At 40.2% G+C, this 16,875-nt stretch overlaps 1 protein-coding gene across 1 annotated transcript; it reads right to left on the bottom strand.

The window, feature by feature from the left end:
• Positions 1-340: 340 nt before the first annotated feature.
• Positions 341-989, bottom strand: LOC114374012. The gene is made up of 2 exons (XM_028331598.1): positions 747-989; positions 341-592 (listed from the first exon to the last, which is right to left on the bottom strand). Exons 1-2 carry the CDS (start codon positions 987-989, stop codon positions 341-343), a joined length of 495 nt encoding a protein of 164 aa, XP_028187399.1.
• Between the last annotated feature and the right edge of the window lie 15,886 nt (positions 990-16,875).

Raw genomic sequence — 16,875 nt, 5'->3', positions numbered from 1 at the left:
CACATCTCGGGACTTCACATATTGTGCAACAAAGGGTGCCAAGTATCTCGAAGCGGCCAATCAAAGGTTGTATATCATCAAATAATAATCCCCGGACAAAATTAGGGTATGACAATAGGTTTAGGTAAAATTTGAAATCTCATAATTTCAACTTAGTTCAACAAAACTCCACATAACTCACATAACTCAACATCCACATCAAGAAATTCACACATGACTAATTCAAGTCATACCTCAACTCATTCAAGTCAATCATATAGTCAAATGACACGATAAATACAATTAAACATCGATTTATATAATTAGTAATATTTCAGGGTGTTACAACTCTCCCACCCTTTTAGAAATTTTGTCCCCAAAATTTTCCTGACTCAAACAAGGATGGATAGGCTACTCGTATCTGACTCTCTAATTCCCACGTGGCATCTTGTCGTGATGCACCTCCCCAGATCACCTTGACCAATGGAATCTCCTTCCCTCTTAGGTGCTTTGTTCGCCTATCCTCAATCCTCAAAGGCAATATTTCATATGTCAAGTTCTCCTTCACTTGTATGTTATCCAATTCGATCACATGAGGCGGATCATGGATATACTTATAGAGTTGAGACACATGAAAGACATTGTGAAGATTAGAAAGAGACGGGGGCAATGCAATTTGGTATGCCAAAGGATCGACTCTTTTAAGAATTTGGAAAGGAGAGATAAAGTGAGGTGTGAGTTTTTTGGGATTTCAATGCTCGACCAACCCCAGTCCATGGAGTGACTCTCAAGAATACATGATCACCAGCCTCGAATTCTAGGTCTTTCCTCGTCTTATCCTGATAACTATATTGCTTACTATGAGCAATCCTCATCCTTTCTTGGATCAACTCGACCTTCTCGGTGGTTTGTTGTACCACTTCAGTTCCTAAGGTGAGATCTTCTCTGGGCTTTAGCCAACATAGGGGTGTCATACACCTTTTACGATACAGAGCTTCATAGGGAGCCATGCCAATGGCAGAGTGAAAACTATTATTATAAGTGAACTCTATCAACGACAGAAAACTCTCCCAACTCCCCTTTTTCTCTAAGACACACGCCCTCAAAAGGTCCTCCAGTGACTGAATGGTCCATTCAGTTTGGCCATCAGTCTGAGCTTTTTTCCCAACGCTCTATTCAGGCTCTCCCAAAATCTAGAGGTAAACCTAGGATCTCTATTAGACACTATGCTAGATGGCACATCATGTAATCTGACAATATCACTAATATACAGGGAGGTCAACTTCTCCAAGGAAAATCTAATATTAATGGGAATAAGGTGAGCAGACTTGGTCAGTCTGTCAACAATAACCCTGATAGAATCTAAAGCTCTAGGGGTCCTAGGAAGTCCTACAACAAAAGCCATAGAAATATTGTCCCACTTCCATTGGGGTATCTCTAAGGGTTGTAACTTCCCTGAAGGTCTCTAATGTTCTATCTTAGCCTTCTGATAGACTAAATGTGACATCCTGGAAATTTCTACCCGGAATTTTTGTAAACGGTGCATTTTGAATGGCTATATATATATATATATATATATATATATATATATATATATATATATATATATATATAAGTATTATTCAGTGTATGTATATATGTATATATTTCTGGTAGAAGTAGGTATTTTTGGGGGAAAAGATACGCGGGTTAGGCTAATTAAGGAAGAGAAATCCATAACTGGATGGTTATAGGTTAATTCTCCATTAATTAGTCTAAAAATCATCATTTTGCGTGCAACTTAAAATTTAACAAAATCAACCTCTGAACCACACTCGGGGTTTTATCCTGAGCGTTTTGATATATATATTGCCTACTTTCGAAAACTGGCCCCGACGGGCGCAGAGAAACGCGAGGGACTGGAACCAGAGGAACGACACGCAAACTGAGGCAGGATTTTGGCATTTCAAAAGGTCAGATTTTTCTCTTCATGTGGCTGAGCATGAGTCACATGAAGAGAAAAAGTGGGCCCTTTTGCTCCACTCAAATGGAGACATGTGGCATAGCTTAAAATAAAATAATAGAAAAGAGAAAAGCCTTTTTAAACCAAAAAGCAACACTCTCTCTCTCCTCACTCAGCCCCAAAATTTCTGAAGCCTTTCTCCCTCTCTCTCTCACGTTGCCATTCTCTTCTTCTTCCTCCACCATTGAAGCTTCAACAAAGCTCCAACCTTTGGTAGCCATTTCTGCTCCAAATCGCGAAAGGAGGGCATTTTCGGAGTCGTGAAGTGCATCTCTACGTGTGGGACTTCGAAATTTCAGGTTTGGGTAGACTTCTTCTCACCTAAAATTTTGTGGGTATGGGGTTTGGGGAGATATGATGGGTAGTTTTACTAGGTTTATGCATTGTGGTAGTTATTTGTGAAGGAATTTGTTGAAAGCATGTTGAACTTGCCATGTTTGGTGTGAGTCAAGCTTACCCATTCTGTTTTAGGGTTTTTATGATGATGCTTGTGATGTTTATGTGCTGAAATTGCTGATGGAAAACTGCTAGGGATGAAGGGTAGAGTTAACCTAGGGTTAGAAAGTGAGAATGTAGTCCTGTGAGTGGAAAAGTGTGATGCTTTGAGGGTTTGGAAGGCCAAATCTGGATTCAGTGGTAAATGGAGGTTAAAGTGAGTTAATCCTAGTTTGAAATGTCATTTAGGACTTATGAGAAAGCTTGGGCTGTGCAAGAGAGGAAAACAAATGACCAAAGTGAAGGCAAGAACCATTTCTAGGGTAAAAATTGGGTGTTGAGGAGTCAAATTTTGATTCGGTGGAATTTTAGGCGTAAAACCAGTTTGAGCAAGTTTAGATTGATGATATAGACTTGTTTGAGGTGAAAGTTTGCTCCAAATTTACCCCATTCTCATTTTCACTTCTCAAACCTTGAAAAATCCACTAAATTGAGGGGGTTTAGATGCCTAGATTTTGAGTTATTTTGGTCTGAAGCTTGTACTTGGTTTAGACATGATTGACACATGATTTGGGACTTGTAGGATTCAATTTGGGCAAAATTGGATGAGGGAGAGTGTGATTTCGAAAATCTGCACTTATGCAGAATTTTGCTGTCAACTAGGTGCAGCAGAATTTGACTTTGTGCAGAAAATGTAATGAAATTACTGGTTGTGGAAAGAGTAGCACCGATTGGGTTCTGGACGTTTTCTAGCAGATCCCAACGGTCAAAATGTAGACTTATGTACTAGAGACTTCCAGTAAAATTTTCGAGTCGATCCAACGGTTAACGAATTGGAACGAAGAGAATGTTACTGGGGTATTTGTATGTGAAAAGCTGTGATATTGGTTTGTGTTGTGGGCAGAGTTTTCTGCCTTTGCCTATTTTGCTTGGTTTTGTTAGTTCATGATGATTGGATGTGGAATTACTTGGATGTTGTGGAAGCTTGGGAGGATTGATGGGGACCCGGTGTTGAGAGGAACGAGGATAAGGGCTACGTGGGAGTACGTGAGCTCAGTTGGAGGTGGGCAACAGGGGATGGTGGGTTTATACGTGATTTGTGGATGTGGAGAATTGTCTTGCACCATCGCCCGATCGCCACCTAGTACCACATGTGATGGGTACCCCATAATCCTACAAGCTTTAAGTGAGGAAGTGTGGAAGGGTGAGACTTCCTACTTTTATTCGTTGACCACAGAGTGGTACCTGGAGATATGTCGCGGGGGTCAGGAGACCTTGGGGACGTCAGGTGGGGTGCTATTGCCCAAAACCAAGCTTGACCCATCCCGACCCATCCTGGGCATAGTCAGTCAGTGAGAACCTGTGATGTACCTAAACAGGAGAGCTCCTGGCAGTCAACAGATAAAAGAACAAAGACCACAAAGCAAGGAGGCTTGTGTGGTGGCTGGCCAGCTGTGAACTTTGAGTGTTACATGGGATATGGCCTCTGGTAATCGATTACCAAGGGTGGGTAATCGATTACAAGGCTTAAAAGTGAAATTCGAGTTTAGCCTCTGGTATTCGATTACCAAGGCTGTGTAATCGATTAACAGAGATGAAAAGCCTTGAGATACCCTTTTTACTTACATGTAGTGGTTATGAGACGCATTGTGTTGCTCCGTAGTTAGATATCACGTGAAAGAGTCTACCCCTTTCTTTTATTTCTTGTAGATCGTGATGGCAGCGCAACTAATCCATGACCGAGTGGAGATGGAGTACCTAGAGGGAGCTTGGGAGACCCTCGAAGGCAATGTGAGGTGCCGATTTCGGGGCACGATTCGATTCACGGCTACTTCATTGGTGCATCCAGATGAACCCGCGCGTACGCTTCAGCGCACTGTGGAGTGGATATTACCCACGCCTACACCATATCGTCTAGTGGAGCCAGTCCAAGTGATCGAGGTGACGTCATCTGAGGAAGACCCAGAGGAGCTACCTCCTGAGCTTGCTGTGGATGCTCTTGACTTTCTAGAGGGTGATGAGGACCCACCCCTTGAGGTGGATTCTCCCGAGGACGTCATGTCGGCATCTGAGGCAGACTCTACGGAGGAGAGCGGCCCTGGAGAGATGGCGACTAGTGGAGGCTCTTCATCATAGTAGACAGCTCCTTAGACTAGTTTTATATACTTTTTGAGGGTGGGTGTATCTAGTACTGACTGTTAGGTTTACTCTTTTGTTTTTGTATGGGTAGACCTATTGTATAGGAATTTGATGATTGTATACATGTGGCTGAGGCTACTACAGTGGATACTTTTGCTCGGGATGACACTATGTATTTTGCAAAACTCCCATATTTTGGACAACTTTAAATGATGAATGTACTTATGTTTAATCTTGTTATTTGAAAAGAAAGCATTAGCAAACTTTATTTGCAAAAGAGTTTATCGATCGTATTTTATTCTATTATTTTCATGTGACGACCTAAAGTAATGGCTGGTACACTCTTCATTTTGAAACAGCAAAATATTTAGAAGTTATGAGTGATCAGAAAGAAATGACTCCGAATAGAGTTGTGAACTGGCCATTCAGGACTCTATAGTGATGATTTTCCTTCTGAACTTGATTATTGTGAAAAGTGAAAGAAACGAATAAGAAAAAGAAAAAAAAAATTTCCCATGGTTTTTGTTGTTTAAATTATTACTATTAAACCAGTCATTATTTTGGGGACGCCACACTAAACATGCATACACAAACTCACTAACCTCTCTCTTCATGTTGGGCCACCAAAACATCATCTTCAAATCCTGATACATCTTGGTAGCACTAGGATGGATGCTCAGGTTACTCCTACGTCCTTCCTCTAGGATCATCTTCCTAAGTTCGCTCACATTGGGAACACAAATCCTATCTTGAAGTCTCAAGACTCCATCCTATCCAACATTGAAACTACTATCTCTTCCTGACTCTATAGCTTCTAACTGAGTCCTTAGAAAAGGATCAGTCTTCTGGCCCTCCCTGATATCTCCTAGTAATTCACTCGTGATCCTCAAAGTTCCTAATCTCACACTATTAGGAGTAACCTTACATGCATGGCTAAGGTCTCTAAATTTTTCTAGGAGATCCATCTCTCTAACCATCAAGGCAGATATATGTAGGGATTTCCTACTCAAGGCGTCAGCCACTACATTGGCTTTGCCGGGATGGTAGCTAAGCTCAAAATCATAATCTTTAAGAAACTGTAACCAACTCCTTTGACGCATGTTCAACTCTTTCTGACTAAACAAGTACTTAAGGTTCTTATGATCACTAAACACCTCAAACTTGGAGCCAAACAGGTAATGCCTCCACATCTTAATGGCAAAAACTACAGCAGCCAACTCCAGATCATGGGTGGGATAATTCCTCTCATGAGTCTTGAGTTGTCTAGAAGCATAGACCACTACTTGGCCATTTTGCATCAACACTCCTCCTAAACCCATCTTTGATGCATCACAATACACCTCAAAGGGTTCTCTCAGGTTAGGCAAAACTAGCATTGGAGCGGTCATCAATTTTTCCTTAAGGGTTCGGAAACTATGCTCACATTAGGTATCCCACACAAAACCTCGACCCTTACAAGTTAGTTTAGTCAAAGGTAAAGCTAACTTGGAGAAACCTTCTATGAATCTCCGGTAATATCCTACTAAGCACAGAAAACTCCTAATCTCAAAAACAGATTTAGGACTCTCCCACTCAATAATGGCTTCTATCTTAGAGGGATCTATAGCTATACCCCCTTGAGATATCACATGCCCTAGGAAACTAACTTTCTCTAACCAAAACTCACACTTGGACAACTTAGCATAAAGTCGTTGGTCCCTAAGGGTATGCAGCACAATCCTCAAGTGTTCTTCATGTTCCTCTCTAGTCTTGGAGTATACCAAAATATCATCTATGAATACTACCACAAAACTATCAAGGTAAGGGTGAAAGACTCTATTCATGTAGTCCATAAACACACCTGGAGCATTAGTCACACCAAAGGGCATGACTAGATACTCATAGTGATTATAACGGGTCCTAAAAGCAGTCTTTGGTATATCCTTAGACTTCACTCGGATCTGATGGTAACCTGACCTAGGTTCTATCTTGCTAAACACACAAGCTCCTACCAGCTGGTCCATAAGGTTTTTTATTCTAGGCAAAGGGTACTTATTCTTGATCGTCACCTTATTCAACTAGCGGTAGTCTACACACAACCTCATGGTCCCATCTTTCTTCTTTACTAACGACACTGATGCTCCCCATGGAGATACACTGGGTCTTACAGACCGCTTCTCCAACAACTTTTCAAACTGTTTCTTAAGCTCAGCTAACTCTATAGGAGACATCCTATAAGGGGCTATGGATATGGGTCTAGCACCAGGTACCAGGTCTATGGAAAACTCTATCTCTCTCTCGGGTGGTAGACTGGATATATCCTTAGGGAACACTTCAGGAAACTCTCTGACAACAGGGAGGTCACACATGGAAACCTTTGTCTCTATTTCCAGGTTAGACAAGATCATGTACACTTGAGCATCTTCTTTTAAAGATGTCACAACTTGTTTGGCAGAGATAAACATCATATCCTTACTCACTCCAGAACCATCAAACACCACAGTTTTATCAAAACAGTTTAACAAGACATGGTTGGAAGATAACCAATCCATACCCAGAATAACATCAATTTGGCTCAAAGGCAAACAAATCAGATCAATCAAAAATGTTCTACTAGAAATTTCCACAGGACAATTCAAACACAGATTAGAAGTTAACACATAACCACTAGTTGGAGTCTCTACCACCAGATCTTTATTTCAAGAAGACACAAAAAGCTTAAGTTTCCCTATACACGAATAGGATATAAATGAATGGGTTGCACCGGAATCGAATAGCACGAGTAAGGGAATCCCATTTATGAAACATTTACCTTGGATTAGATTTTGGATTTCAAAGCTTCAGCATCGTTAAGGGTAAAGACTCTTCCTGTGGCCTTCGGATGTCCAGTTTGGTCATTCAGACCCCACCATTCTGCTCCTTCTTAGCATATGGACAATCTCTCTGGATATGCCCCATTTGTCTACAATTAAAATATGTCATGCCTTCATCAACATAATTTGAGGAGATGTGCCCTGGCTTACCATATTTGTAACAATTGATCTAAGTGGGGAAGATATTGGGTTTGCTACCACTACAATATTGCTTAGGAAGGGCCGAGTACGATTTTCCCTGATGTTGAGGTCCATTCTTTTTGTTCTTTATTGGACCTATAATCTTATAATAGCTCACCCTGTCTCAAGAATCTTCATCCCAAATCCTGCACATGTTAAACAAGAGTGGAAACTGACGAACACCCTGGTAATTCATAGCTTACTTCACTTCAAGTCGCAAGCTGTTTAGAAACTTCACACATTTAGAACTTTCACCATCTCTCCCTTGATAATGGGGAAAGTACCTCACCAGCTCCTCAAACTTGACTGCATATTCAGCCACAGTCATGTTTCCCTACTTGAGCTCCAAGAACTCCATCTCCTTCTTGTTCCTGACATCCTCAGGAAAGTATTTCTCCAAAAATACCCTCTTGAAGACATCCAAGGTCACCTCTTGACCTTCAGGCTCTAGGCATTGGCGAGTATCCTCCCACCAATACTCAGCTTCTTCCACCAGAGTATATTTACCAAAAACAACTTTTTTCCCTTCTGAACATGCCATCACTCAGAAAATTTTCTCAATTTCCCTTATCCAATTATGAGCACTATCAGAGTTGTATCCTCTATTGAAAGCAGGAGGATTGTTCCATTGGAAGCGGTCCAACCCTTGGTACTCAACAATTCCAGTAGCTTCTCCCCTATTTGGATTCCCTATAACCTGAGCTAAGGCTTGGAGAGCATCAACGATCATTCCGTCCAGCCATCACTCCCTATACACACTAGGAAGTGAGACATGGAAAGAATACACACAAGAAAAAGAGCAACACAAAAATCACAACCATCACAAGTCCCTACTTGGTTACTTTTGAGAGTTGATGCCTCGAAAAAGTATTCCTCTAAACTAGTCCTCTCTCAAGACATTAACACTCACTTTCCATCATTTGTATTTCCTGATCGCTTGCCATATCATCCCATTGCACTTCATAAATTATACGGATGGCCAGTTTGATAACTCATGACATGACATTGAAACTCATGGTATAGCATACATCAGGAGAACAAACATGTTATGACTACAAAAATCAAATCTCTATAACTCATGGAAACACAACAAAGTGAGTAAGTTCCAATTGTAAACAACAAACATTAAGCATTCAACAAGGCAACCACAAAATGCACAAAAAAAAATAGCAGACTCACAACTTACTGGACGAAAAGGTTCGACCGACTCTGATACCACTAATGTAACGACCCACCTCGTCGCTACGATATCACCACTCTAGACCGTAAAAATTTTAATTTTTAAATGAAAACTCCGTTAATTTACTTATGAAAAATGAACGTAAATTTTTCTTTTGAATATACATTCACCAAACAATACACCATTACTTAAGTGAATCCACACACACACACACACACACACACACACATATATATATATATATATATATAAGAATAGTAACTCAGTACACACCATTCACATAACGGAAAGTAAATTTGTTCATACATATAACTAAATTTGTGATTTACATCTTTAATTCAATGAAAGAATCATGGAATCAGCTATGGAGGAGTCGATTAACAAAACACAACTCTCTCCCAAAATAATCCCAACGTCATCATGTCGACTTGGCGACTCCAGAAAAGAATCTCGCTTCTCGTACTCTACTATTGTCATTCTGTTCCCACGAACCAAGGTTCGCGATCATCATAGGTTCCAGAATTACCCCTATGTCTTCTTCTTCCTTTTCTTAAGTTGGTTTTACTATTTTGTGGCATTTGCGCTTCGCTTTCTTCTCTGTTAGTTTTTGTCGTTGAGTGAGGTGCCGTTTGGATGGAGGTGAAAGTGTTACCGGTTGGTGGTCATTGTTGCGGTGGTTGGTTCGTCATCGGAGGTACACCAGGTACGCGAGTTGGTGTTGCTGGTTTCCCTGAGTGAGTTGATCCCTATGTTTAATTTCAACATACAGATCAAGTTGATCTGTAAGGTTTATATGGATCAAGTTGATTCGTAAGGTTTATATGGATCACGTTGATCCGTATGGTTTATATGTAGAAGCAAGATATTTTGATGTTTTGATGATGCCAAAGGATCAAGTGCTTCTCAAGTTTTATTCAAGACAAGAATCCAAGAATCCATGAAAATCAAGATATATGATCAAGTTAATCTCTAGAATCTTAGGAAGAAGTTTCCAAATTGAAAAAGCAAAATGTTTCGCCAAATAATTTTATCTAAATCATTTTAAATTCAGATTTACTCTCTGGTAATCGATTACCAGTGGCCAATATGTTTTTTGAAAAGGTTTTAAAAGGTTTTAAATATTTTAGAAAGCACGTAATCGATTACACATGGCTTGTAATCGATTACCAGAGGTTAGGAACGTTTTAAAACAACCATAACAAATTTGAATTTAAATTTCAAAGTTGTGTAATAGATTACAGTAAGTTGGTAATCGATTACCAGTGTTTAAATATTCAAATTTCAAATGAGAAGAGTCATAACTCTTCAGAAGTAACTGTGTAATCGATTACACCATTATTGTAATCGATTACTAGTGAGGATTTTTGAATATAACTCCCAACAGTCACATATTTTCAAATGTTTTTGAATGGCCATCAAAAGCCTATATATAAGTGATTTGGGATACGAAAATTCTAGAGAGTTTTTATTGCCCCAAAAGTCTTATCCTCTCAAAAGATTAAGAGAGTTTTTCTGAACTGAAATGTCTTATCCTCTCAAAAAGGATTCTTTGGTCAAACACTTTTATACTCAATAAGGAATCTTGATTGATCTTCAATTGTAATATCTTTCTCTTTCAAGAGAGATTTCTTCTTCTCTTCTTCTTACTTCTGAAAATGGATTAAGAGACCGAGGGTCTCTTGTTGTAAAGGATTCCTGAACACAAGGGAAGGGTTGTCCCTATGTGGTTCAGACTTTGTAAAAGGAGTTTTACAAAGAGAGTGGAAAATCTCAAGTGGATTGCTTGAGGATTGGACGTAGGCACGGGAAGTGGTCGAACCAATATAAATCAAGTTTGCATTTCTCTCTTCCCTTAAACTTCTTTTATTTATTGTTGTTTATCTTTTTCTTTAAAGAAGTTTATTTTCAATTGTCTTTTGAGTAATTCATGTTAAGGGTGCATTGTTAATCCAAAAAGAGAGAGTGAAATTTTAATTGGGGAATAGTCTTTGTATCTTAATTCAACCCCCCTTCTTAAGATGAGGCCATGTATGAACCATACGGATCAAGTTGAACCAGATGATTTATACGGATCAACTTGATCTGTATGGTTTACGGATCAAGTTGATTCGTATGGTATATAGATTTTGAAATTTGTAAAAATTGTTTAAAGATTTAATGCTTTTTAATTATAAATATGTTTTTATGTAAATTTGCAAATAAGAATTATTTGTTTATATGTGTATTTGAAATAATTCGTATGTAGATTGGTATAGGGTTTTTGGTTTTTAATATATATGGTTATGAATTGCAGTGCTTTTCATACCTTAATTTTGTTTGGGGACTATCGTTTGTTGATCTTTTAATCCTTGCTAGTCAACTTATGCTGTTGAATGTTAGTTATAGTGCGAAACAGATGATCATTCGATGTTTTGATCAGGAATGTGAAAGATACCGAAAGGGAGGGGCAAAAGGGTCATTTTAGGGAATTTTCTGGACCCTGGCTCGCCCAAGCTAGCCTTTGGCTCGCCTAGGCCCCCAAATTGCTTAGGGGTGAAGGAACCAGCTCGCCTAGGCGAGCCAAATTACTTCAAGATGAAGCATCAGCTCGCCTGGGCGAGCTGCCATGGTTCCAAAGGCCAATGTTTGCTATAAATAGGCATGGGGGAGGCAAAGTAAAGGGTTCCAAGGTTCAACATTGAAGGATGTAACGACCCGCCTCGTTGCTACAATATCACCACTCTAGACTGCAAAAATTTCAATTTTTAAATAAAAATTTCATTAATTTGCTTATGAAAAATGAATGTAAATTTTTTTTTGAATATACATTCACCGAACAATGCACCATTACTTAAGTGAATACACATATTGATGTAGCTCCATGTGGAGCTTGTAGGCCTTGGATCTTCTTCATCAATGGAGTCCTTTGCTTCTTGAAGTTTAATGACAGCGGAATGGAGAAGGAAGAAAGATGATTGGAGATGCCACTTCAAGGAGAAGATGAGTCAAGAAGAAGCTCGCCACCGTAGGAAGCCATGGATAAGAGCTTGAAGGAAGGAGAAGATGAGTGGAGGGAGAGGGAGAGAAGGAGCATAAAATTTTGTGCCTCTGAACTTTGAAGTGTAATTCTCAAATGATCAAAGTTGAAAAAATGCACACACATGACCTCTATTTATAGCCTAAGTGTCACACAAAATTGGAGGGAAATTTGAATTTCTATTCAAATTTCACTTGAATTTGAAATTAAATTTATTAGTGAATTTCAGTTATGGTTCAGCCCAAATTTTGGAGCCAAAATTTCACTAATTATGATTAGTGAATTTCAGTTATGGTTCAGCCCACTAATCGAAGATCAAGTCCAAGATTCTCCACTAAGTATGCTTAGGTGTCATGAGGCATGTAAAACATGAAGGACATGCACAAAGTGTGACTATATGATGTGGCAATGGGGTGTAGCAAGCAAATGCTCACCTCCGCCTCTAAAATTTAATTGGAATGGGCTTCTCCCAATTCAATTAAATTTATTTCCCAACACACACATCAAATATTCACTTAATGCATGTGAAATTACAGAACTACCCCTAATACAAAAACTAGTCTAGGTGCCCAAAAATACAAGTGCTGAAAAATCCTACATTTCTAGGGTACCCTACCTACATTATGGAGCCCTAAATACAAGGCCAAAAAATAATGAAATCCTAATCTAATATGTACAAAGATAAGTGGACCCAACCTTGGCCCATGGGCTCAAAAATCTACCCAGAGGTTCATGAGAACCCTAGGGCCTTCTTCAGCAGCTCTAGCCCAATCCTCTTGGAGCCTCTTGCTCATGACTCTGGTAATTGGTCCCTTCCTAGGGAGGATTGCATCACATATATATAGGAATAGTAACTTAGTGCACACCATTCACATAACGGAAAGTAATTTTGTTCATACATATAATTAAATTTGTGATTTACATCTTTAATTCAACAAAAGAATCATGGAACCAGCTATGGAGGAGTTAATTAACAAAACACAACTCTCTCTGTCGCAACATGCCCTTTTGCGGGCGAGCGAGGCGTGGCAATGTGATCATTTGTAAGGCATTGGACCTTAAAAATGATCCTTTTTAAGTAAAAAGAATCGCTTGATTCACTCTTAAGAAAGAACTACGTAGGTCTAATTTCCTCTCCAAAGGAGGGTACGTAGGAGCAAAAGCCCCGCTTTTGTCGACCTCAAAAAATAAAAAGAAATAAAAGTTAAGGTAATACAATTTCCACAATTCTAAAAAAATAGGTTGTTGTCCTTTGAGACAAACGTGAGAGGTGCTAATACCTTCCTCAAGCGTAAATACAACTCCCGAACATAGAATTTTCATTTTGACCGGTTTCCTTCGGTTTTTCCGACGTTTTCCACAAATAAACGTTGGTGGCGACTCCGCGCATCTTTCCTCCTTTGGAAAGCGCACCCGTGAGCCACGCCTCACTCGCCCGCAAAAGGGCATGTTGCGACAGTTGGCGACTCCACTAGGGACTATTTTTGTGAGTTAGGCCTATTTTAAGGAATTGTGGATTTGTGAAACTTCGTGTGTGCATTTGTTGAACTGTGTAAAATGTAAATAACTGTTGTCTATTTCGCATTCTTTACACTGCATTCTAAGCACCCACGGGTTTGAGTAAAAAAGGGGGCCCTACACCCGGGTTCATGGGAATTTAAGGAGTGGAGGTGAATCTATGATCATGCTAGGTCTCCGACTTGCTTGATAATAGTGAAACCTCGTCTAGAGCTTTCTCTCTTTATAATGTGTTGTCGCTTGTATTCCATACCGCCACAATATTATTATCTTGAGTGATGATACCTCTAGAAAACAGCTGTGTGAGTTATGAATTGTTGGGGAGTAGTTATTAGAGACCCCTAGATATTGTCCTATAGGTTCCCAAAATAGGGGCAAAGAGTAAACATGCTCCGTGCCATTTGTTCTCATGCATCTTTTGATAAATAGCACTAGTTTATAGTTTTGCTAGTGATGTTTGGTTTCTTCAGAGTAATGCGTAACCTTTTTAATACTACGTTGAGGCGCCATCATGCCCTAAACGTAGCATTAAAATTGGATCTCTGCGGTCTCGTATGTGTGAATTACCCATTTGTGTTGTTTTCTTTCCGTTTCATGCATACGCATTGCATCATTCATGTCGGAGTCTTGATCCACCCCTTTTTTAGGTAAATGATGGGGACAAATCAAAATGGCAAAAGGTTTTATCAAGTCAAGGTTAAAAGTCTAGATGTCACCAGCCTCAAGGAATTGGGACGATTGATGGGACCTCTCCAAAGGCAAGCCTTCCGCAAAGTGTACGGGAAGATTCTAGATTTGACCGCAGCGGAGGTATTTACGGAAGCTGTCGTATCCCTCGCCCAATACTATGACCAGCCGTTGAGGTGTTTCACGTTTGGAGACTTCCAAATGGTACCGACTATTGAAGAGTTTGAGGAAATATTAGGATGCCCTCTTGGGGGGAGAAAACCGTATCTTTTCTCCGGGTTTCTTCCCTCCTTGAGCAAGATTGCAGCTGTGGTTGGAGATTCGGCAAAAGAGATGGATCTCATGAAGCAAACTCGGAACGGCGTAGTGGGCCTGCCTCGGAAATACTTGGAAGGCAAGGCAAGGGATATGGCGAGCCAAGAGAAGTGGGGCCCGTTTGCGGATATATTAGCTTTGTTGATTTTTGGGGTCGTCTTCTTTCCGAACGTTGACGGTTTGGTGGACTTAGCCGCCATTGATGCTTTCCTCGCATATCACCATAGCAAGGAGAGTCCGGTGGTGGCTATCTTGGCAGATTTGTTTGACACCTTTGACCGGAGGTGTGAGAAAAACAGTGCACGGATTGTCTGTTGTTTACCCGCTCTCTATGTGTGGTTGGTTTCACACCTATTCCAACAAGACACAAGACACCCGTGTCCGCTTCAAAGTTATCGCTCATGCGCCGAAAAAGGAAGAGTCGATTGGGACCAACATTTGGCTGGGATAGGAGGCAACGCAATCAATTGGTTTCCTCGTTGGAAGGAAGGCAAGGAAGGAGTTCTTTTCTCGTGTGGGGACTACCCTAATGTTCCATTGATAGGGACTAGGGGTTGTATTAATTATAATCCCGCACTCGCCATAAGACAGCTAGGGTACCCCATGAGGGGAGCGCCAACAGAAGAAAGTCTCTCGCCTTTCCTTGTGAGGGATCTAGGCGCGCAAAGTCTCAAGGTGATGCAAAGAGTCCACAAGGCGTGGAGAAGTCCGTTGAGGAAAGACAAGGAGCTTAGAGGCATCCGAAATGGCGTCATCAGTGGTTATCATGGATGGCTAAGAGTTCACACGCGAGGGTTAGATTGGCTCTCCAAATTGAAAGTTATCAATGAGGAGAACTTCGAAGCTCCGGAGGAAGATGAAGAAGTCCAAGCTCTAAAATTAGAGCTAGGGAAGGCAAGACTCGCCAAGGAGAAGTTCAAATCAGCCGCTACACACATCCGAAAAGAGTATGCCGAGTTACAAGAGGAAAACGCAGCCACTGCAAGAGCCCTTGAACAAGAAACCAAAAGGGCCCGCAAGGAGGAATATGGCCAAGAGAAATTCCGAGGAGCATTGTGGGGTAGCAACAATGAGCTCAAGCTCCGAAGAGAGGAAAGAGACCAGTCACGGGTGCATGGCATGATCTTAAAAGAAGAGTTAGCTGCTTGCGCAAGGTCCAAAAGGAGTTTGGCTCAACACTTGGAAGCCACGGAGCAAAGCATGCTAGCTATCATAGGGCAGTACAAGGAAGAATTGAACCAGTCTGTGACCCATGAACAAAAGCTAGTGGAGGATTTTGCACAAGTGTACGCCGAAAAAGAAGCAAGAGGGAGGGTGATTGATGCATTGCATCAAGAAGCGACTATGTGGATGGATAGGTTCGCCTTGACCTTGAATGGAAGTCAAGACCTCCCGCGTCTATTAGTGTTGGACCTTGTGGCCTCAATAATCTTAAGAGGGACAGGTTTAGAATGCAGAAGAAGCAACAACAATCAATTTAATAATGTTCTATAAACATGCAAGGCAAAATTGATTGCAATAACATAAATGAGATAAGGGAAGAGAGAATGCAAACACAATTTTATACTGGTTCGGCCAAAACCCATGCCTATGTCCAATACTCAAGCAACCCACTTGAGATTTCCACTATCTTTGTAAAATCCATTACAAAGTCTAAACCACACAGGGACAACCCATCCCTTGTGTTCAGGAATCCTTTACAACAAGAGACTCACAGTCTCTTAACCAATCTCATTGAATAAGAAGAATGGAAGAAGAATTCTCTCTTCAAGAGAAGAATATTACAATGAAGATCATGTAAGAATCCTTATAGATTTTGCAAGTGTTTGATCAAGGATTTCTTGAGAGAGCATTTGACAATGAAGTTCTCTTGGAATCTCTCTCATTTTCTTTTGAGAGAGGATAAAACATTTTGGCCAAGCAAAACTCTCTGCGTAAAATTTGTGCCCAAGTCACCTATTTATAGGCCATTGATTGCCATTCACAAATCTAATGAAAAGATGTGACCGTTGGCAGATTTTCTGAAAACTTTCCACTGGTAATCAATTACAATGTTTGTGTAATCGATTACACAGTTATAATTTGAAGGGTTATGACTTTTGAATTTGAATTTCCAAAGTTTTGTTGCTGGTAATCGATTACAGACATATGGTAATCGATTACAAGTTGAAAATTCAAATTCAAAACCTTTTTCAACAGCTATTTCTCGACCCTGTCTTCTGGTAATCGATTACACTTCCTGGTAATCGATTACCAGAGCCTTGCATGTCTTGAAAGCACTTTGTTTTAAGGCAAGGCTTGGTCTTTAGTGAATCTTGAAACAAGGCTTTGTTTGTTGAAGCAATCTTCAATTATTCTTGAAGCAAATGCTTATCATTTGAAGCAGCCTTGTTAGATTCTTCTTTGACATCATCAAAATCATGTATACATACATTCACATTCTCCCCCTTTTTGATGATGACAAACATGTGATTTCTTCTCGACACCATCAAAGCTTGCATGATTTACATCTCCCCCTTTCTCAAGCAAATTCTTTTTGATGTCATCAAAATCTTCATGATTTACATTCTCC

This window comes from Glycine soja, chromosome 2 (assembly GCF_004193775.1).
Source record: "Glycine soja cultivar W05 chromosome 2, ASM419377v2, whole genome shotgun sequence".
NCBI lineage: Eukaryota > Viridiplantae > Streptophyta > Magnoliopsida > Fabales > Fabaceae > Glycine > Glycine soja.
The sequence above is the reverse complement of the archived record's forward strand: the minus strand, read 5'-3'. Positions and strand labels throughout refer to the sequence as shown.